The sequence below is a fragment of the Onychomys torridus genome, chromosome 1, assembly GCF_903995425.1.
Source record: "Onychomys torridus chromosome 1, mOncTor1.1, whole genome shotgun sequence".
Classification (NCBI taxonomy): domain Eukaryota; kingdom Metazoa; phylum Chordata; class Mammalia; order Rodentia; family Cricetidae; genus Onychomys; species Onychomys torridus.
In genome coordinates, this window is record NC_050443.1 from 87,761,743 (window position 1) to 87,783,360 (window position 21,618).

At 45.4% G+C, this 21,618-nt stretch overlaps 1 protein-coding gene across 1 annotated transcript in view; it reads right to left on the bottom strand.

The window, feature by feature from the left end:
• Positions 1–2,126: 2,126 nt before the first annotated feature.
• Positions 2,127–21,618, bottom strand: part of Scube2 (signal peptide, CUB domain and EGF like domain containing 2) — a 66,921-nt gene continuing 47,429 nt past the window's right edge. The window contains 7 exon segments of the mRNA XM_036190417.1: positions 2,127–3,740; positions 4,955–5,034; positions 9,173–9,325; positions 11,375–11,572; positions 13,698–13,859; positions 14,404–14,571; positions 16,050–16,220. Coding sequence (XP_036046310.1) covers positions 3,588–3,740; positions 4,955–5,034; positions 9,173–9,325; positions 11,375–11,572; positions 13,698–13,859; positions 14,404–14,571; positions 16,050–16,220 — 1,085 coding nt within the window. The 3' untranslated portion in view covers positions 2,127–3,587.

Sequence of the window (21,618 nt, forward strand, 5' to 3'; positions counted from 1 at the left end):
ACAGAACAGACACTAGATACAGAGGCTAGAAAATGGTGGCACTCACACCTTTAATCCTAGCATTCCAGAGGCAGAAATCCCTCTGGATCTCTGTGAGTTCAAGACCACATTGGAAACAGCCAGGCATGGTGACACACGCCTTTAATCCCAGGGAGTGATGGCAGAAAGTAGAAAGGTATATAAGGCGTGAAGACCAGAAACTAGAAGCTTTTGGCTGGTTAAGCTTTCAGGCTGTGAGTAGCAGTTCAGCTGAGATTCCTTCTGGATGAGGACTGTGAAGCTTCCAGTCTGAGGAAATAGGATCAGCTGAGGAATTGGTGAGGTGATGAAGCTGTGGCTTGTTCTGCTTCTCTGATCTTCCAGCGTTCACCCCAATACCTGGCTTCAGGCTTGATTTTATTAATAAGACCATTTAAGATTCCTGCTACATAAGACCCTATCTACCTTATTACTGAGCTCCTTGATTAATCTCTAGGGCCTAAAATAGTACCTGGCACAGATTGGATATGCAATGTGGGTTGACTTAGTAGGTAGCCAACTGCCTGACTAGCCAGACAGCTTCCCAGCAGGGCCACAGAATCTCTCAGGGTGGCTGATATGTCTAAAGTAGAAACTTGAAGAGTTTCTACTGAATGGATCACACATGTACCAGAAACACAGCTCTGGTGGGGGTGGGGGGATCAGCTCCTGGAGGATATCGGGGGCTCACACTTGTACCAGAAACACAGCTCTGGTGGGGGGTCTGTTTCTGGAAGATACTTCAAAGCCAGTGGTTCCATGCAGCCTCCTGCCAACCCTCCAGTTACACCCACCCCCAGCCTTCTAGAAAGGCAACACAATGTGCTCTCACGAACACCAAGTTAGTAGGCTCAGCCCTCCCGTCCTCCTGATCAGGTGGGTCACCAACTCAGGTGAACTCTGAATTTCCACTTTGTGGTCAAACTCAGAAATATAGGTCAAACCGTAGCATATCAAATTCATTTTAATGATTTTTAAAAGATTTATTTTATATCCAGGTATGGTGGTGCACACTTTCAGTCCTAGCACTCAGGAGGCAGGAGCAGGTAAGTGAGTTCAAGGCCAACCAAATCTACATAGCCAGTTCCAGGCCAGTCAGAGATACATGAGACCCTGTCTCAAAAAAATAAAATAAAATAAAATTCATTAGAGGCTGTAGAGCTAGCAAACAGTTAAAAGAACTGACTGATTTTCCAGAGGACTAGGGTTTGATTCTCAGCACCCACATATTGGCTTAAAGTCAGTCATCTGTAACTCCAGTCCCAGTGAACCCAGCACCCTCTTTTGGCTTCTTTGGGCCAAGTGTGCATGTGGTGCACAGGCATACATGCAAACAAAATACCCATACACATTTTTGTTTGTTTGTTTTGTTTTTTTGTTTTTTTTTGAGACAAGGTTTCTCTGTGTAGTTTTGGTGCCTGTCCTGGATCTTGCTCTGTAGACCAGGCTGGCCTTGAACTCACAGAGATCCACCTGGCTTTGCCTCCTGAGTGCTGGGATTAAAGGGGTGTGCCGCCGCCACCACCTGGCCTAAAATTTTTAAACATTAAAAACAAAGATTTATTATTTTTAAATTGTGTCTGTATGTGTGTGGGTATATGTGCACCATATGCATGTGGTGCCCAGAGAGGCCAGAAGAGGGTGGCAGATCATCTGGAAATGGAGTTATAGACAGTTGTAAGTTGCCTAGAGTGGGTGCTAAGAACTAGACCTGGGCCCTCTGCAAGAGCAGCAAGTGCTCTTAACTGATGAGCCATCTCTCTAACCCCTTAATGATTTTTTTAACTGAATATGTTTAAAAACTTTTTTTTTTTTTTTGAGAAAAGATCTCTTGTATCCCAGACTGGCCTCAAACCCCCTATGTAGCTGAGGGTGAGCTTGAACTCCTAATCCTCCTGCTTGTACTTCCTGAGTGCTGGGATTACAGGTGTCACTGTGCCTAGCAAGATGTACAAAATCTTGAAGAGAAATTTCATCCAAATAAAAATTAAAAGTTCATTAGAGCTTTAAAAATGCCAATGTCTCTGGATATGGTGGCACACATCTTCAATCCTAGTACTTGGGAGGTAGAAGCAGGTGAAGTTCTGTGAGTTTGGGGCCAGCTTGGTCTACATATAGATTCCAGGTTAACCAGGGCTATATAGTAAGACGCTGTCTCCCCCTCAAAAAAGTCAATGTTATCAATAGATTAAAAACAACATTGAGGTGGAAAAACAAGTCTAATAATAATGAAATATTCTGTTTTTTTTTTTAACTTATTAAACATTTTTTTAGTACTTTGGTATACAGAATGATGTGCTATAATTGCCACAGAAAGAATAAAACCCTATGGCTATGTGTAGTCAGTCCATCCACTAGGGAGATAGTAGCTTGATTGACAGGATTCTTTTGGAGGAGAAAGTGGTATTGAGGGCCAAGCCCAGGGCCTTGTACATCTTCGGCAAGGACTCTACCGATAAGCTACAACTCTAGTGCAACAGGATCTTTCCTTCATCCACTGTAAAGAGGTTTTTGCCTGCCAGGGGCGGGGGGTAGAGATTAAAATGCTTAAAAGCTCAGTAATATTGCAAAGCAAAGTTCATGTGGAAGGGGAATCACTATACGGTCCCACTATGCAAACCAAAGTGACTTAACTGTGTGGCCTGAGAACAGGTGTGTGGCCCATCATCAGAGAATGACAGTATCCTACATGATGCCACTTCATCTCAGACTGTTTCACTCTGGGAGAATGAAAAGGGAAGGCACTTTGTGCCAGTCACTACTGGCACTTCAGGGAGCCTGCCAGTGCTGACCTTGAACTGATGAATGATGAAGTCTCCTTTCCATGATGATGGATAACTGTCATCCACCAAAATCACACCCAGGAGTTCTCCAAGCCCTAGCACAGTGCTCTGTGTGTGGGAAGGCCTGAGGGATGCTACTACAACCAGGCCCCTCTGCATTTGCTGTGTGTGCACGCACTATTGATGTCTCCAGAAGGGCTACACTTGCCTTTTTATTTCTAATTCTTTCTAGTCTTTTTAAAAAATTATCACTGCTTAGAACTCAACACATTTAGGATTAAACTGGCATCTCAGAGGCTGAGAGGATCGGGATCCTCCCATGACTCAGAGGACCTGGGTGGCTCCTGGAGTGCTTGCTTGTCTTTGCCTCCTGCTTGTCTGTTCGGCCTGGTCACCTCTGCATGAGTACAGATGTTCCCTGGGAGAGGACTGGCCTGGAGGACATGGAACTGCAGCCAGAGTGGTCCTTCTGTTGCCTCCTTTCCACTACAGACCATCAGAGAAGTGAGAACCCAAAAGGAGGCCAGTTCAGCCAGCCCCAGACACATCCAGGACACATGCCCACACAGTGAGAAGCTGGTGCTACTCAAAGCCACCTGAAGCTGGGAAAGAAAACCCAAGTTCAGTTTACCAAGATGTCTGTATTATCTATAAAAACTGAACTGTTAGGAGTCACTGATACTGGGCATGATGATAATCCGATGGCTTGCTGGCATGTGGAGGGTAGATGGCTTCAGCCCACTGAGGCCACAGTAAGACACTGTTCTGAGTGGCACGTGGGAAGAGTCATTTGTAAGGCCTCAGAAACCTTGCCACTTTGGAACGCAGCAATCGGATGAAAGATCTTGGAAACATCTCTCGGGACTCCTGGGCTGTGTACTTGAAATAGTTCTGGGGGTGTGCCAGGACATCAAACAGAGCCTTGATCAGTTTCTTATCCTGAAGAGAACAGAATTTTTGTTACCAGGCCAAAACACTCAAACCTTCTGGCACTTTGCCAATGGAATCATAATGACTCACTATCAACGGGAAGTTCACTAGCTAGAAAATACTTTGTGAAATTGTTTCCCCTGATTTTTATCTTCTTTCCAGTTTTAATTTTTCTTAATTGTTAATAATAAGGATGCATTACTAAAACTTGACATATGAAAACTGTCTTTTCTCAACCATATGAGATACAACATCAAAATTTGGAAAACAGTTTAGGGTTAGTGATAAGCAAGTCTTTGCTATTAATTACTCACAAGTATCTGAAATGTGGTGGGCTTTGAGTTCATAAACTAGGAGGCAAAGGTCTTTCACTATTCAAGTTGAACATAAAAACACTATATGTCCATGACTTGGATTTTTAAGCAAGCACCCCACACACACCTGCCCCTCCACAAATGCCCAGTGTAAGGAGAGCCACTGAATGCATGAACCCTGCAGCTAGGTTTGCCAGCAGAAGACATTCAATACGAGAGGAAGCCAAAACCCCAGGCTGGGTGGGTGAAGAGCTCACAAAGCCCACCCTTAACTGAGGAGCTATTGGCAGTTGATGGCTGCTGGAGGAGAGAGACGCAGTTCTCTTTAGAGTTGCGGTCCTTCACAAGTTACCCATACTCCAGTGGCTGACCCTACAACCATGTGCATACACTAATTGTAAGTGCTACAGTTAGATTAATTGGACTCAGTGGGTTATTTTTTAAAAAAGAGCAAAAACATGAAATTAGGAAGGGAATACTTTGAGCAGGGTCTGGCAGGAGTCAGGGGGAAGTATAGATAAGATCAAAATACATTGTATATATATGATATTCTCAAATATATGATATATATATATATATAAACACTAATGGTTATATATATTTTTTAAAAATTAAAGAAGCCAGGCAGTGGTGGCGCACGCCTTTAATCCCAGTGCTCGCGAGGCAGAGGTAGGAGAATCTCTGTGAGTTTAAGGCCAGCCTGGTCTACAGAGCTAGTTCCAGGACAGCCAGGGCTGTTACATAGAGAAACTCTGTCTTAAAAAATGAAAACAAACAAACAAACGAACAAACCACTAAAGACGGGAAGGATGGAGAGGACTTTGGTCCCCATAGGTTCAGTGTCTGGAAGGAAGAGCTGTATGTGAGGAGTTCATAGTTACCTTTCTGTCTGCTGAGGCTGGTACTCACCTTCAATATTTCCTGGTGGTTCTCAGAGGCATAGAGCCTGCCATCTCGAACTATGTCTTCAATGAGTTCCTGGTAGTCTTCTGTTGAAATAAAGGACACGTTTTGCTTCTTACTGTTTAATTATTTCCAAACCCACACTTTTGTCTTTTATAAGCCCTGGGAAGTCCCCCTTCAGTGGCTGCTCTCAGAGAACTTTCCATTCTCAGCTGGCATCTGCCCTGCCTCCCTCCTCTCCCCTCAGAGGAGCCTTCTGTGCCTCTAGTCAAGACCCATCGTCTGCCTCCCCGACCAGCTGCACCTTCCCTTCCCAAGTCAAGGGCACTTCAGCCAGCAAGTCTACACTTTCCCCTCCACAGAAACCTTTCTGCTAGTTCCCATCAGCACGAAAACTGATCTGAAGGATGCTTCGTTTAATTTCATCTTTCCTGCCAGTTGCCACCTCCCATCTCTCTCCCCTGTTGTTCCCAGAGCAGGGTCGGCTCTCAGTTTCCAATTGGGCTTGTCTTCTCCTAAACGCACTGTGCTCAGTTTCGTCCCAAGCACCCTCCAAAACTGCCCACTGAGCTCAGCAATGAGCTTCATGCTGTGTGTCCCAAAGTCCAATGCTGGTTCTCACTTCCCATTGGTAGCATTGACCTGGCTGGTCACCCTCTTCCTTCATCCAGTTCCTCTCTCATCATCTAGAAAACTCTGCACTTTGGTTTTCCTGCTGTCTCACTGGCTGCTTCCTGGGGAGTCTCAGCGCTCCTCTGTCTGCCTTTTTTCCTGTAGGAGGGTCTTGGACTGCTCCTACCCATGCTCCCTCCACTCTGAGCTCATCCGGGCTTTTCTTTCCCTCTCTAACACCTGCCCACCCCACTATCTTCCTGTCCTTGCAATGTATAAGGTGAGCAAACTTCTGAGCACCAAGAAAGATTTCTCTTTAGGTGGAATAGGGTTGGGGATGGAGAACTTGACACTCTGAGAAAGATGAACGGCCTTTTTGCTTCCTCATTAATCACTTCTTTGGTCCTGGCTACACATTAAATGCAGTGCACATGTATTCCTTCTCCAAATGTAATCTCACCCCACTTTGAAGTCTAGCTTGCTTCCCATAGTTATAACTCAAATAAGCATATGCAGAGCACAGTCTTCTCCAAAGCCAAGACACATCAAAAATCGCCTTTTTGCATGCATACCATGTGCTAAGAAGCCACATGAATTATAAGAGCATCCGTAGAAGGGTATTGGAAGCACTCCCAAGAAGTTTCTTCAGTCCAGAGATGGTGATGGAACACCATCACTGCACAATTAGTATTTGATACGTGCGCACTATCATTACTACTACTGATGCGGCACCTTTGTCCTCACTCTTACATTCTAATGAATGTATAATGTAAGTGCACAAGTTCAAGGCCAGCTTGGCCTACCAGGTGACTTTGTGAGCTATAGGACCCTGTTTCAAAACAAACACATCAACAACAAATCAATAAACAAAATCAAGGGAATAAGTTTTATTTGTTTTTCTTTATTAAAAAAGGGGGCCTAATGTAGTCCAGGCTGGCCTTAAAATTGCTATGTAACCAAAGCTGACCCTCCCGCCTCTACCCGTCAAGTGCTGGACTACAGGCATGTGCCACCATGCCTGCTTATTTTAGTTTTAGTTTTGCACTCTTGTTCAGTGTCTAGACCTCAGAGGACTGGCTTCTGGTTGTTGTGCACTGTGGTGTAACAGAAAACTAGACTGTGCTTTGCCATTATACCAAATGCTTCCAAAATGTTGTCTTTAAAACACACACACACACACACACACACACACACACACACACACACACTGTTTCTAAGAGCTCCTGTGTTTCCTGTCCTCCTTCTGCCTTTCAAAACACAGAGAAGCTCATAGGTAAGAACTCAGTCTCTGGAGTCACTAGACCTGGGTCATTCCAGTTCTGCAACTTTGCCATGTCATGATCTCAGGTCAACTATTTAAATCTCCAAGCCTGAGTGGGCTCATCTGTAACATCAAAAGTGACTGGGTCCAATTCATGAGGTGGCCATGAGGAATGTGCCCCATAAGAGGCACTGTGGTGCATACCTGGTGCCCAGGAATGCCCAATGCCTGTCACCATGACTCTTGGTTACCCTTCTCCAGAATGTCATCTGCAGTTATCACCTGCACCCACCCATCCCCGCCAGCTTCTGCTAGGATTTCAAGTGCCACCATACCCAGCTTATACAGTGATGGGAAACTGAGCGTGGGCTTCATACATGTCATGCAAATAATCTACCAACTGAGCTACATCACCAGCCCTTGTTTTCATATTTGTTCAATTAAAAAAGGGGACATTTGGGGGGGGGGGGCTGGAGAGATGGCTCAGAAGTTAACAGCATTGGCTGCCCTTCCAAAGGACTTGGGTTCAATTCCCAGCACCCACATGGCAACTCACAACTGTCTGTATCTCCATTTCCAGGGCATCTGACATCCTTACCCCAATGCACATAAAAACAAATTTTTAAAAAAGGGACATTTAGAGGGCTAAAGAGACTGTTCATAGGTTAAGAGTAATTGCTGTTCTTCCAAAGGATCCAGGTTTAAATCCTAGCTCACAGCTGTCCGTAACTCCACTTGCAGAGGATCCGACACCCTCACACAGTCATACATGCAGGCAAAACACCAATGTACATAAAATAAAATAGTTAATTATTTTTAAAGGGGGATATTTAATATGTCACAAAGGCAGAATAAATTGTGACATGTGAAAATGTCTCAATGCCTTGATAACATTTGCCCAAGCCTTAGAGTCGGCTTGCTTTCCTCCCTGACTTTGGACAGGAGAGCTTGTTGGACATCTGCTTCCAGGCAGGAACTAGACTCAGTGTCTCCTTCAGCAGAGTCCCAGGAGTAAGATTCCAAGAGCCCTGGCCCTGGCCATTGCACATTGTTGAGGCAACTTTAGGACAGAATGAGTCTAGTCTGGTCACTTGTTAGAAATAAATGTGGAAAGTGAGTTTAGGAAAGCCAAGGATGATGTTGTCTCTTTCCCTAAAATTCTTTAATAGCTCCCTATAAAATTAAGTCTACTCTCCTGAGCTTGACATTCAAGGCTACTCACTGCCTACCCCACCCTCACATATCCTCTTGTGCGCCCTACCCACTGGCCAAATCAGACCCCAGTTTTGCCAGGTGCTCTATCCTTTGGCCTCTTCCTGGATGTTCTTCCTCTCTATTTATGTCCCAGCCCAATTTACATATTCTTTCAAGACCCGAACCTCGTAAAAGTGTTCTTCTCTTCAAGCCTATCCAGAATAGCCACTGCCTTTTCCCTCTGCACTAACAGTGCTTTGTTTCTATGCACCCTGTGAAAGTATCTATGACGAAATACACACCTTTGTGTTCTGGTCACTATAAATACTTGTTGACTAAGTCTCAGTCTAAGTAGGTCTCCAGGGATCAGAGGATCCAGAAACATCACCTGACTTGCCCAAGATCACAGAGTCAAAAACAGGCCCAAGACCTGGAGTTAAACCTCTTCCCCTTCTCAGGAGCTGTCTAATAAATGTCACAACTTTAAAAATATTAATAAAATTAATAAATTTGAGCAATTACTATCTGCCAGGAACTGTCCATGTTGAACTTTTAATGTTCATTCGAAGGATTTTCTTTATCACTCACTAAGAAAATATGGCTTGCACGCGTGGTAGCGCATGCCTTTGATCTAGCACTTGGGAGGCAGAGGCAGGCATAGCTCTGTGAGTTCAAGGCCAGCCTGGTCTACAGAGTGAGTTCTAGGACAGTCAGTGCTACACTGAGAAACCCTGTCTCAAAGAAGAGAGAGAGAGAGAGAGAGAGAGAGAGAGAGAGAGAGAGAGAGAGAGAATCCAGTTTGACTAGAGGTATATCTCAGAGTTAGAAGCCCTGGGTTCGATCACCAATGGAACTGAAGAAAATAAGACAGAGATGCTAAATCACCAACACAAAGTCCCGAAGGAGCCCATGTTCTCACACCTGACTCTATTCACTTTCCCTGTCTTTTCTAAACCATTCTCTTTCATTCCTACAGTAAGTGTCCCCAAATATCTGTTTACAATGTGGCCCCAGTGAGTCAGCCATGTCCTTTTGCCTCACCCTGGCTGGCTGGCTGAGTGGGTGTGCTTGTTAGCATCTGCCCGCTAGCTCAGAAGCCAATTCCTTCAGTTCAAAGCAGAGCCACACCTCGCCTGCCACGGGCTGCACTTGCTTACCATCGTATGTCACATAGGGGATCTGGAATCCTCGGGCGCTGTTCCCTTCATTGGACTTGAACTGAATCCAGAGCTTCTTTGACCTGGAGGTGAAGGCGATGGGGCGTTCGTAGGTCTGGCAGGTTTCATATGTGGTCACAGAATTGGATGAAGCTGCCAAGGGAAGTTGGAGGGGGTGGGGTTCAAGAGGTGTCATGGAGCCAGCAGTCAGGAAATGCTGGTCTTGGAAAACACTTAACCCTCACAGTAAGTTCAGCTCAAGAACTCTTGGTCGGGGAGACGGCTCCCTTGGTAAAGTGCTTGTCTTGCAAACGTGAGGACCTGAGTTTGATATCCAGAATCCATGTTTTGTTTTTTGTTTTGTTTTGAAGCCAGATAGAGTAGTCATGAGATAGCTGAGACATGTGGACCCTGAGGTTTTGCTGCCCAGCCACTCTAGACTACTTGATAAGTACCAGGCTAGTGAGAGAACCTGTCTCAAAAACCAAAATGGATGACAGCTGAGGGATGACAGCTGAGGTTATCCTCCAGCTTCCACAAGTACCTACAAGTGCATACATGCATTCTCTCTCTCTCTCTCTCTCTCTCTCTCTCTCTCTCTCTCTCTCTCTCACTCACACACACACACACACACACACACACACACACACACACACAGAGAGAGAGAGAGAGAGAGAGAGGCTCATCCTAACAATAGAAAGCCCTGGAAATAGAGAAGTTCCCACTGGGGGATTATACTTAACCCCAAGGAAAGGCTAAGCCCCACTACCCTCAGCAGACAAACAGCCACAGCCCAGGCTATCCCATCCATAGTAGGAGTGGAGAGATGGCCCACGTCCAGACCTAGTTGCTGAAACCCAGCAAGAGTCACCCACCCCTACTTATTGTAGCTCTCTGGTAGTACACTAAGCATTTTACGGGCTTGATCTCATTGATTCCTCTGAAAACCATAGAGCCTGACCAATTATTACCTCTGTTACAATAAGGACTTGTGGTCCAGGGCCCCAGCCAGTATGTGGTAAGGACAGCATTCAAACCCTCATCTGGCTTCAGGCATTTTAACCACTAATGATGGTCATTACGCTCTTGAACTCACAGCGTCTGTGTAAGACTGAGCTTATCAATATTCTGTTTTGGAGAGGGGACGAGCTCATGATTGTACCACCTCCCAGTGCCCCTGCTCCATGATCTGTACAGTTATTGGTGGCATGGAAAAGAGACGTTTGCTTTAGGGCGTAGTCAATGGAAAGGTGCCCGTGGCTCTGTAAATAACGTCTTGTGGCCAGGTGGTGGTGGCGCACGCCTTTAATCCCAGCACTCAGGAGGCAGAGGCAGGCAGATCTCTGTGAGTTTGAGGCCAGCCTGGGCTACAGAGTGAGTTCCAGGACAGGCTCCAAAGCTACACAGAGAAACCTTGTCTAAAAAAACAAACAAACAAAAAACACCAAAAACAAACAAACAACAACAACAACAAAACAACAACAAACAACTTCCTCCCCAAAGGCAAACACAGAAGAGAGACTAATTGGGAAGAGGAAGGAAATTATTGGAGGGAGACACAAGAGGGTCATGGAAGGAGAATATGATCAAAATATATCATATACATGTGTGAAAATGCCATAATAAAACCCATTATTTTATAAAAGTAGTATGTACCAGTAAATTTCAAAGAAGGAAGGAAGGAAGGAAGGAAAGGAAGCACACGGCTCTCCCAAGCACTCTGCAACTTGAACTCTTTTAGTCCTAACAACCCTACAGGCAGTGGCTGCCGTTTCTCCAATCCCCGTCCCCGAGAAGACTACAGTGAGAAGCTCCCAATGTCCACCCAAGATCACAGACCCAGAAGGAGGTGAATCTGGGACTGAGCCTGCTCTCCACTCTGTCATCAAGCTGCATTGATGGTAGCATCCCTTTACAGACACCAGAGACTGAGTAGTCAGGATAACAGGAGGGACCTTCCTTTCTGGCTGCACCATGCCTTTGGCCTTGGACAGTCCCTAAACTATATGTTGCTACCTAGAGTGAACAATGTCAAACCAGCCCCACTTGGCTATAAACTCATGTCCCATCTCTGTTCTACTACAAAGGAAAGAATCTACTAGACCTGCTCTTCACATTTAAATCTCGGAGTAGTTGGGGGGGGGGGTCATCAGGTTTCCCAGGCTGCCTTGGGAGGGGAGGGAAGCCCAGGGAGAGACGCACAGGTTTTCCGCATCACCAGGTAGTCACCACATTCATCTTCTATGGGCAGGAAGATCTCAGGGACCACAATCAGGATACGACGTTTAGGGGGTGGGTTGATGGTCCAGGTGCACTCCGAGTTGGCGGGATAGTTCCCAGGGTAGTTTGGGGATTCGATATATCCTGTGAAGTCCCCCAGCTCTCCTCCACACTTTCTGTCTGGAAAGGAAGTGCCATGAGTTAGGAGGGCAAAACACTGGCATTGCTATTATAGACACCCCAAGGGTAGCTGAGAACCGTAGACTCCCTGATGCAAGGAAGTGATGCCACCTAGAGACTGTGTATTCTGTAGTGCTCATGGTCTCCTCTGTGGGAGCCGAGCAGCATGGACTTCCCAAAGCAGCCCACCTTGCTAGCCTGAAGACACCAAGGTCGGCACTTTTAATCTTTGCTATTTTGTTTACAATTCTATTTATCAGAGGGACATAACACTGAACTCAGAACACAGCTCACAGCTCAGTAGAGAATATTTAACCAAGACCTTTGATGAAGATAAAACAATTTCTCTTTCACGCTTCCTCCTGTTTAAAGCCACATTTTACTTTTCAGTGGCAAAGGAAATTTCAGTTAACTGTTGGATGCACTTGGACATGCAGAATGTTTACATCTGGCATCAGAGGAAAAGAGCTCATGGGTACATGCTCACTACCTCAACTCTACCCATGTCGCCCAGAGATCTGGGGCTCAGATACAGACATAGTCAGGAGTTCCTCAGGGGACTTACTGTTTAATACTGTTAGGTAAACCCGTACAAGAGACATGGGGGTGGGTGATTTTCTTCTCAAACTATAACTTGTTGTTAGCAGTAGTAAAATAATAATAATAATAATAATAATAATAATAATAATAATAATAATAACTAGGCTTTTCTTCTGACAGAAAAGAGAGAATGGAGAGTCATGGAATCCACTGTTGCCCGAGAAACTGTGACTTGGGGCTCCTGATGGACAGTCAAGGCGCAGAGAGTGGGAAGACTAGCAATTGAGTCATCTTGGTATGAGGAACTTTTTCCCAACACTATGAGTCTTCCCAAAGTCTAGTCTACCAACAGATGAGGCTCTCATGGACGGTAGTGAGACCACTGTTGAAGCATGTATTCAATGTCACTGTCTATGGTTACAGCTACATTGAGACAGAGAAGACATTTAGGGCTAGGGCTGTAGCTCAGTGGTAAAATGCTTACCTCACATGCACAAGGCCCTAGGTTCAATCTCCTCTACTGAAATGAAAACAAAACACAACAAACAAACAAACAAACAAAACAACCTAGGAGAGAAAGCTAGATAACCTTTTAACCATAAAACTCCACTGGTTCGATGCTTCTCTCAACCCCAAGCTTCTCCAGTTTGGGGAGGCTTCCTCATCAGACTGGATGGCAGTCACTATTAGATGAGCTTTACTTTGGGCCTTTACTGTAGAATTTCATATAGCAGGTAATGCAGGAAAAACCCACCTTAGCAAGCCCTTACATGGTTCAGTTCCCATGGCTGACACTACAAATCGCACTCCTTAGTGGAGCATCCAAGGCCTCCTTTTACTGACCTGCCAGCTCTGCTATGCTCAGATTCAGAAGTCTGCTCCCAGAAGGCTTTTCACTTGCCTAAGCCTTGGCTTCCCTGAGGCTGTCTGGAACATGAAGCTCTCTCCTATGTGCCCCATCCTCCTTCCATGCTCTCCAAAGACCTTTCCTCCACAGACCAATCACTTGCTCCTTCTGCAGCCCTACAGCCTGGCTCCCGGCAGCTTGGCCAGGCTGACTTAGCAGGATACTAGGAACGGGACAGGCCCTAAGACAATGCAATGTTGAGCTAGGCTCAACTAAAATTATCTTCCAGGGAAAGGACAGTTGTAAGTGTAGAGAAGGAGCTGAAGTGGGGCTTAGGGGGAGAGGGTGCAGTGTTTTAAGCACTTGGTTCAATCCCCTGCCCCACACATATAAAAAAGGTCAGTACTTCTGGGTCATAGCTAGAGCTCCCGTTTTAACAGCCAAGACCCTGCAGCCTCTCTCTCTCCCTTGGCACTAGTCCACTTACCTATGAGTGGGGCTAACATCACACACATAACCCTGAATGAAACTGGAACCCCAGCTGCCTCCCCACACCCCCAAGTCTAGTCTTGCCCTCTAATCCAGCCTGTGGGACACCTTAGAGAAAAGCCTACTTTTTTTCTTTTTTTGATTTGTTGTTGTTGTTTTTGTTGGAGCTAAGGACCGAACCCAGGGCCTTGTACTTGCTAGGTAAGCACTCTACCACTGAGCTAAATCCCCACCCCCCCAAAAGCCTACTTTTACACTGTGTTATGTTGGTAGAGCCATCAAAGTCAGTGGTAGTATTGCCCGGGCAGGAAACACAGTTATTTTTTCCAAATGCAGGCTGGTATGTCCCCAGTGGACAACGAATACATCGGTGTGTGGTAGTGTTGTAGAAATGCCCAGGCGAACATTGAACTGTGAAGAAAAAGAGTTTTTAATCAAATGCTTCAAGGTTTATGAAATAAATTATTATGCCTAAATAAAATACTGCTTTCCGGGCAAGCTGGGATTAATTAACACTTGATTCCCTCAATAGCCAAAGTAAGAGGGGTTAATAACCTCCAAATGCACGCGAATGCACGTGGCCAGCAGCAGTAGTCACCTCTTAAATCTTCGGGGTGGGAACATGTAGGGTGCAGGCTAAGGCTGACTTTGGCTTCCCTTGGGAGAGGCAGGGAAGTGGGAATCTGGAGGGGGCTGGTAGGACTGAATGGGGTGCTGGGGGGGGGCAGTTAGGCCCAGACACTAAGATAAAGGAGGACTAGCAGGGTGGAGCTCAGGAGGTCTGTTTGTAAAACCTGCTCATTGCTGCCCAATCATCAGACCTAATGTGAGCAGCCTAAGTGGCTGGAGACATCTAAAGCCCTGCCATAGGGGTAGCCCAGACTGGGTCACATCTTCACTGGACCCTGCAGAACTCAGCAGAGAAGTGGAGTTCCAGAAAGGGGCAAGTACTCACCTCTGGTTTCACAATCCTGGAAGGAAGTGGCTCCCAGGTGTTTAGTGGGAAGACCTCCTCCACATGGGAGGCATGATGTACGGCCCTCATCAGGCTGAAAGGTACCCAGGGCACAGAGCTGGCAAGGGGCAAATCCATCTGCTGAATATTCACCCGGTTGACACAGGCCTACAGGGAGTCATGGCCCAGGGTGAGTGAGGCTCCCTAGGAAGGCCATTCCCCACCTCTCTGAAGAAGTAATGGCCTTTGTGAAGCCTTATATCCCATGCTGACTTCAGCTCACACGTCAGTGAGAAGCACCTGGCCAGTCTTGCCAGGATCCTTTGGAGGTGGGCAAGTGCCTGAGGTTTACACACAGGCCTACAGAGCCCAGCACAAAAATGGACACCAAGAGGCCATGCTATCTGCTTCTAGTATGAGAAAGGCCTAATATGTGTGGAGCCTGGCCTGCACACTACCCAGGGATCCCTTTAATGGGGTAGCATTGGGGGTGGGAATGGAGTAAGGGGCATGAAACAGTCTCTGCTGTTGAGTCAATCTGTGATTAGACACAGAAGCCCAACCTCACTTAGAAACTGCATGAACGGACTTCAAGAGTCTCCCATCCCACCATTTACTCCACTGCATCTCCTTCACCAAGGTATGCCCTGGTCTACCTCAGTCAGTCTACTAAACCAACTAATTCACCCCACATGGGCAGAAGGAGCCAGCGACACTGACTTTAAGCATGGTTCCTTTCTTCCTCTCAAGATTAGGGAAGGAGGCAGCCATTAATGAAAGACACAGAAGCTCTGTTCTTTAGGAAGCAGTATGCCGTTAGCAAGATGCTGTATAGAGTCTACGACCCTACCCACATCCTATTTTCTGTTTATTTGTGGGATTTGGGGTTTATTTTTGGATTTGATTTATTTTTATTTGTTTTTATTTATATTTATTTATTTGAGCTATTTTGGGATTTTTCTATTATTTTTTTATTAATTAATTTTGTATCGGCATGTATCCAGTGTACTCTAATTACTCTCTTCTGATCCATGTTTCTCTCTGTCTCACCCCTATTAATGCCCCCTCATCACTACCTGTCCCTTTTCTAGGTTCATGTGTCTTGGTTTTGTTTTGTGACCCATTTCATTTAACCAGAACCCTCTGGGCCAAGAGATGGCTGAGGTCTCCAGTGTACATGTTTACAGAGTGAAGAAAGCACATAAATGTAACATTTATATTGTTCTGCCAATATCATCCCCATCTTTTTGTTTTTATCTTTGAGACAGGGTCTCATGTAGCCCAGGCTGGCCTCAAACTCACTATGTAGTCAAAGATAACCTTGAACTCCTGATCATCCTGCCTCCACCACCCAAGTACTTGGATTACAAATGTCCACTGCTATGCATGGTTAATGCAGTTCTGGAGTTCAAACTATACCAACTGAGCTGGGTCCCCACCTTCGTTCATTTGCTCGTGTGGGCATCAGCCTGGTGTGTCAGGTGCCAACCCAAGCACTGGAGAACTAATAATGAACCCAACATGGTCTCTGCTTGTGGAAAGACCAAGGTCTAGTGTGCATCATTTAGTCTTTGGGGGGCACCGGCCTTAGTCTGAACAATGACTCTGGGGATTGGAGGAGTAAGAAGGGACAGCAGAATCCTTACCTCCACATGCAGATGCATTCCAGGCTTCTGAGACTTTCAAGGTCCCAAGATTTTCTGGTGTTGGGCATGGCTCACAAGTGACTTGTCCTTCCTCATTTTGGAAGGTTCCATTTGGACATAAAATGCAGCGTTCCTGTGATCCATCGTAATATGTCCCAGCCCTGCAACTGACTAGCCAAAAGGGGAACAATCTGATCAGTGTGAGACAGAGGCTGAGGGAGCACGATGTGAGCACTAGAGGTGAAGGTGTTGAGATGAAGATGGACCACACTCCCTATGCAAATCCCTTAAAGACAGAGTGTGCATTGTCTCTGGGTTCCCCACTCCTGACCCCTGTTCTATAGGGTCTGTATATCCCTAGACCAGGTAGTCGGGACCATAGGAACCTTACTTATTTTGTAGCAGAAGCACTTAATGATGAAATGTTGGGGGTTTTTGTTTATTTGTTTGTTTTGCTTTGCTTTTTTGCTTACTTGTTTGTTTAACTTCTGGGTTGTCCTAGTTTACAGGGTGATCAAGGGAGTATAAAGGTGAAAATTACTCATTCTGTATGTGTGTGTGTATGTGTATATTTCACCTGAAAGAATTAGGGATTGGGCCCACAGCCTCACACATGCTAGTCAAACACTCTACCACTGAGTTCCATACAGGTCCAGGCCTGAGGAAGGTGTTCTGAATCCTGCCTGGCAGGATCCTGCAAGACTTCCTAGAGGAAGTCACATGAGTCAAGCCTTGAAGGATGAAGAGGATCTCCCAGTAGAAATGGGCCCTCCCGGGGGTTCTTGCATGGCATAGTGGAAGAAAAGGAAAGAGATCTGGGGATAGATCAAAGGAGTTCCTGAATTCCAGACTTTGGGATTTTATTCTTGGGTGGGTGAGGGACGATCTGGAAGGAGGAATCCCATCAGAAGCTGTGTTTTCTAAAGCTCCTCCTTCAGTCACTATGTGGGTAAGATCTTGAGGGTCTCATAAAACAGCATACTTCAGATGCACAATAAAATGCATTCCAAAGCATAAGCCCTTGTAAATGTTTCAGAAAGAATAAGCAATAAGAAAATTCACGACTGTGCTTCTGATTGCTAGTTAATTAGAGATTCTGATGGTGCTAGTTAAATCAGAATTTATGCCCTGTTGTACTGCATGAAAGTGAAGTAAATATACCCAATTTGGCTTCCTATTTCAACAGTTAAACATCATCCTTATAGCTCCCTAAATAGCCTTTCTGACATTAAGTACCTACTGTGTACACGACACCATACAAGACACCTGCAATATGCCATGTATTCCTTAGCATAACCCTGGAGAGCAGATGATGTCACTAGCTCTGATTAACAGAAACAGAGCCTAGGAATAACTTGGTCCAGAGACTCACAGCTATTATGTAGAATACATCTTTGGCAAGGTTTAGATCCTTGGCTCTAAGAGAGGGTATTTCTCTGGTGCAATGGTTAGCACCTTGAACCCTGACTTAGGAGAGGAAAAGGTAACTTCCCACAAGAGGAGACAGAAGAAGCTCAGGCTTTGTTAAGCAGCTGAGGGTCTGACTAGAACAGAAATGTTCTTTTTAAAACTTAAACTTTCCAGGAAATAGAAGAACCACAGGACCAAGCTGACTACTACACTCCTCAACTGTCTAAGGGGGGTGTTTATCTCCACCCTATCCTAGAAGTGCAGTTTGTGTATGGGATCTTAGGGTTAAATAAATCTATCATCGGTAATCAAAACATTCAGTGCTCGATATCCCAACTCTCGGGAGGCAGAGACAGACCGATCTCTGTGAGTTCAAGGCCAACCTGGTCTGCACAGCAAGTTCAAGGCCTACATAGTAAAACCTAGTCTCAAAAACAAACTAACAAAAATCATTTATTACCCACTTTTCATTATTCTCTCAAAAATATTGTTTAAGGCCTACATAGTAAAACCTAGTCTCAAAAACAAACTAACAAAAATAATTTATTACCCACTTTTCATTATTCTCTCAAAAATATTGTTTAAAATGAGGTTTTATTTTTATCAGAATGAGGCTATGCAATATTCTAGGTATCATTTCTACAGTACTCAACCAATAGAATCTACACTTACATTTAAATCTTAACATCTTTTGGTATTGTTTGCATTTTTGTCTTAAAATATTTGTGGGCTGCTTTTATATGAGTTTGTGATTTTTTTTTCAAAAAGTTTTATTTTCATTTTATGTATATGGATGTTTTGCCTTTATGTATATTTGTGCACCATGTGTGTGCCTCATGCTTATAGAAGCCAAAAGGAGGTGTCAGGTCCCCTGAAACTGGAGTAACAAATGGTTGTTACTACCATGTGGGTGCTATGAATCAAATCTGGGTCTTCTGGAAGAGCAGCTAGTGCTCTTAACCACTGAGCCCTCTCTCCAGCTCCCAAGGAGTTTGTAATCTTGTTATAACTGAAATCTTAAATGCGAACCTACCATGCTTCCTTGGCACTCAATATTATAATGAACTGGATGCATATATCTGTGGCAGAGTTCCTATTTCAGACTCACCCTCTACACACAGCCTCATTGCATGATGGTTTCTACAACCACATTGCTTCTAACCCATGTCTCATGAAAAGCTAAGCCAAGTTACAGACAAGACATTCAGGTATCATGCTGTATCTCACCTGTCCATTCCAGTGTCTATAGTGGGCCAGTAAATAAGAAAATAACTTTTTTATGGATTTCTCCAGCTAAGTTGTCATGAAGTCTAGCAGAAGCAAATCAATGCTAGCCTGACCAGAGTGCCTCTGGCCTGAGCCATTTCCATTGGAGGAAGATCTGTTGGCAGATATCCAGGTAATAACTGTGACCCCAGCAGCACTGTCAACCCTCACATAGAGACAGATCAACATGACTGTCACCATTGGCTCCTCTGGAGGAAAATGCAATGCCCATGTTCAGGCCTAGACCTATGTCTCACTGAACAGGGTACCCGAATGGACACAGGACTGTCCACCTTGGAGCTATTTACCCAACCCCCAACCCTTGCCAAGGTTCCACTTGAAGAGGCCTCATATCATCCCATATCACCTGGGATTTCTTAACTGATCAAAGGGTTGCCCTGTGGTCAAGAAGGTCTTGTTTCTTTCTCCCCACAGTGAGAGGCCTGCTTCACATAAACAACCCCATCTAGCCAGTCAGTTTCTATACAGAAAGACCTAGGGAAAGAATTCATGCACATACCTTCCACATACATTTGCTTCTTCCATGGGGTAAACAGAGTGAAACCCTGACTGTCAGGATGGCTGCCTGGGAACAGTGCTGTGCCTGTGTGCTGGATGGGACCTCAATCACAGGTCCGGGTTGCTTCTCTTCCCCTTGAGTGGCCTGCTTGTGTTGCTGCCCTCAGACAAAGGAGGCCATTGCCCCCAGAACACTTCACCATCACAGTAGAGCTTTTGTGTACTGTCAGTGACCATTAAAATCCTATTCTCAAATCCCACACAGCTGTTTCTCCTCCTCTTAAAAAAGAAGAAGAAGAAGAAAAAAAAGAAGAAAAAAAAAATACCAGAAAGCCTTTCTGATGCAAAAGGGTGGAAACCAGCAGGGACCAGGATTAATGGTGACAAAGAGGCCTAAAGGCTTGCCCTCTTTTCAGCTCCTTGGCCTTTGAGTATTTCAGGCTATGGGCAAACACTATGGTCTCTCTGCAGCTAAGAGGGTGAACCTAATAAAAGAGGCCACTCTCCGTTGTCTGAAGGATTGAGTCTTGACTTCTGAAGGAGAGCCACAAGCAGCCCATGCGGATTCCCAAGGTATCCTGGGGTGGCTGCTTTGTCCCACCCAGCTAAGAGGCAAGTCCCAAGAGTCCCAAGGCAGTGCAGTGGCCTCAGGATCCTGGTTAGAGCCTCCTTTAAAAGGGTACCACAGGATAACAGGGCACAGCAACTCCTTGGTCTGAAGAATTGCTTCTTCATTGTCTTTGTAGGATTTTGAGGTACAGTCAGGTTGCTGCCTAAAAACATAGTCATGGATGAGGCCCAGAAATGAGCCCAGCTGGGTGCCTTCCTTGCTGGGGACCCAAGTGTGTATTATGTTCTCTTCATGTCCAGTTAAGTGAAGCCAAAATTTCGCTTCCTTCAGAGTAGCTTTTTGGCCCTCGATCTAAATCCCCCACCCACCCACCTACCGGACCCATGCTTGGTCTCTTTGTATACCGTCACCTGTCCTTAGGGTTTCTTTCTGTCTTCTTAACTCTTTTTACGTTTTACTTATTTTGTGTGTGTTTTAGGGGGCGGGGCACAGGCCTACTAGTGGCAGTTAGTTCTCACCTGTGGGTTCCAGGGACCGAACTCAAGTCAACAGGCACCTTCACCCACTAAGTCATCTTGCCAGCCCTCTCCTTTGGTGGAGTTCACGAAGAATCATTCGTGTCTTCATTTAATAATGATAGCAAACAAGAACTGTGTGTCTAGGGTTATTCTAGGAGCTGGAGGTACAGCGGGGAGGCAGACAGATATGACCTTACCCTCATAGAGCCCTTGTTCTCATGGAGACTATTAACAATAAGCAAAAGAATGCACAGCAGCGTGCCAAACAGTGGCATGGTAATACAAAGTAAGCAGTGTGCTGTGAGCCAGTGTCTGCGTGTGTGCATGTCAGTAGGTGGCTAGGAAAGACTGTTCTGGGAGGGAACAATCTGGCTATGAGACTGTCCAGTACAGAAGGCCTGTGTCACAGGAATAGGAGGAAAGGGGCAAGGTGAGTGGAGATGTATTTTAAGAGGCTGGAACAGGATAATTTACAGGTTTGAGGCCAACCTGTACTACACAGTGAGATCCTATCTCTTTTAAATAAAGAGAATACACCTATAATCCTAACACTTGGGAGGCTGAGTCAGGAAGATCATTGTGAGTTCAAGGCCAGCCTGAGCTACATAGTGAAACACTGAAAAACAAACAAACAAACAAACAAAACAACCAAACAATACAAAACAAGCAAGGCAGGTTGGATGGGGTCTTAAAGGCCATGATAAGGAAAGGAGATTTACAGTGTGTAGAGGTCCTGAACCGCCAGGCAATGTGACAGAATTTCTGTCTCTAAGCCATCTTTTGGCTGCTGTATGAGAACAGATTGAGGTCCGGAAGGGGAAGGAGAACACTCAGAGCCTGTGAGGACAGACAGGGGAAAGGAGGTGGTTTGGAAGCCAGCCAGCAGTGACAGCGAACTGGGCTCAGGAGCCTTCCTGCAGGTAGGGCTCACAGGATTTACCAGTGGAGGGGTGGGGAGTACAGCAGGTGAGACACCAGGCAGATTCCAGCTTTGGGTTTAAGCCACTGTGTAAAGAGAAGGGCCAGTTCCTGAGGAGAGGAAAGGCAGGTTTGTTTGGGAAGGAGGAGGAAACAGTAAGTGTTGATCCTCAGGGGTACTGGCTAAGCTCTCTGTGCTCTCTGAGGCACATACTGCACTTTGGGGGCTTACTAGATGACTCAGAGGGGTAAGGAAAACATTCTCAGATATCTGTATATTCATTTCTCCCTATTAAATAAGAAACAAGCCTCCAATGGTTATGAATATGGTATATGACTGGTCCCTCAGTTAATCTACCTGTCCAAA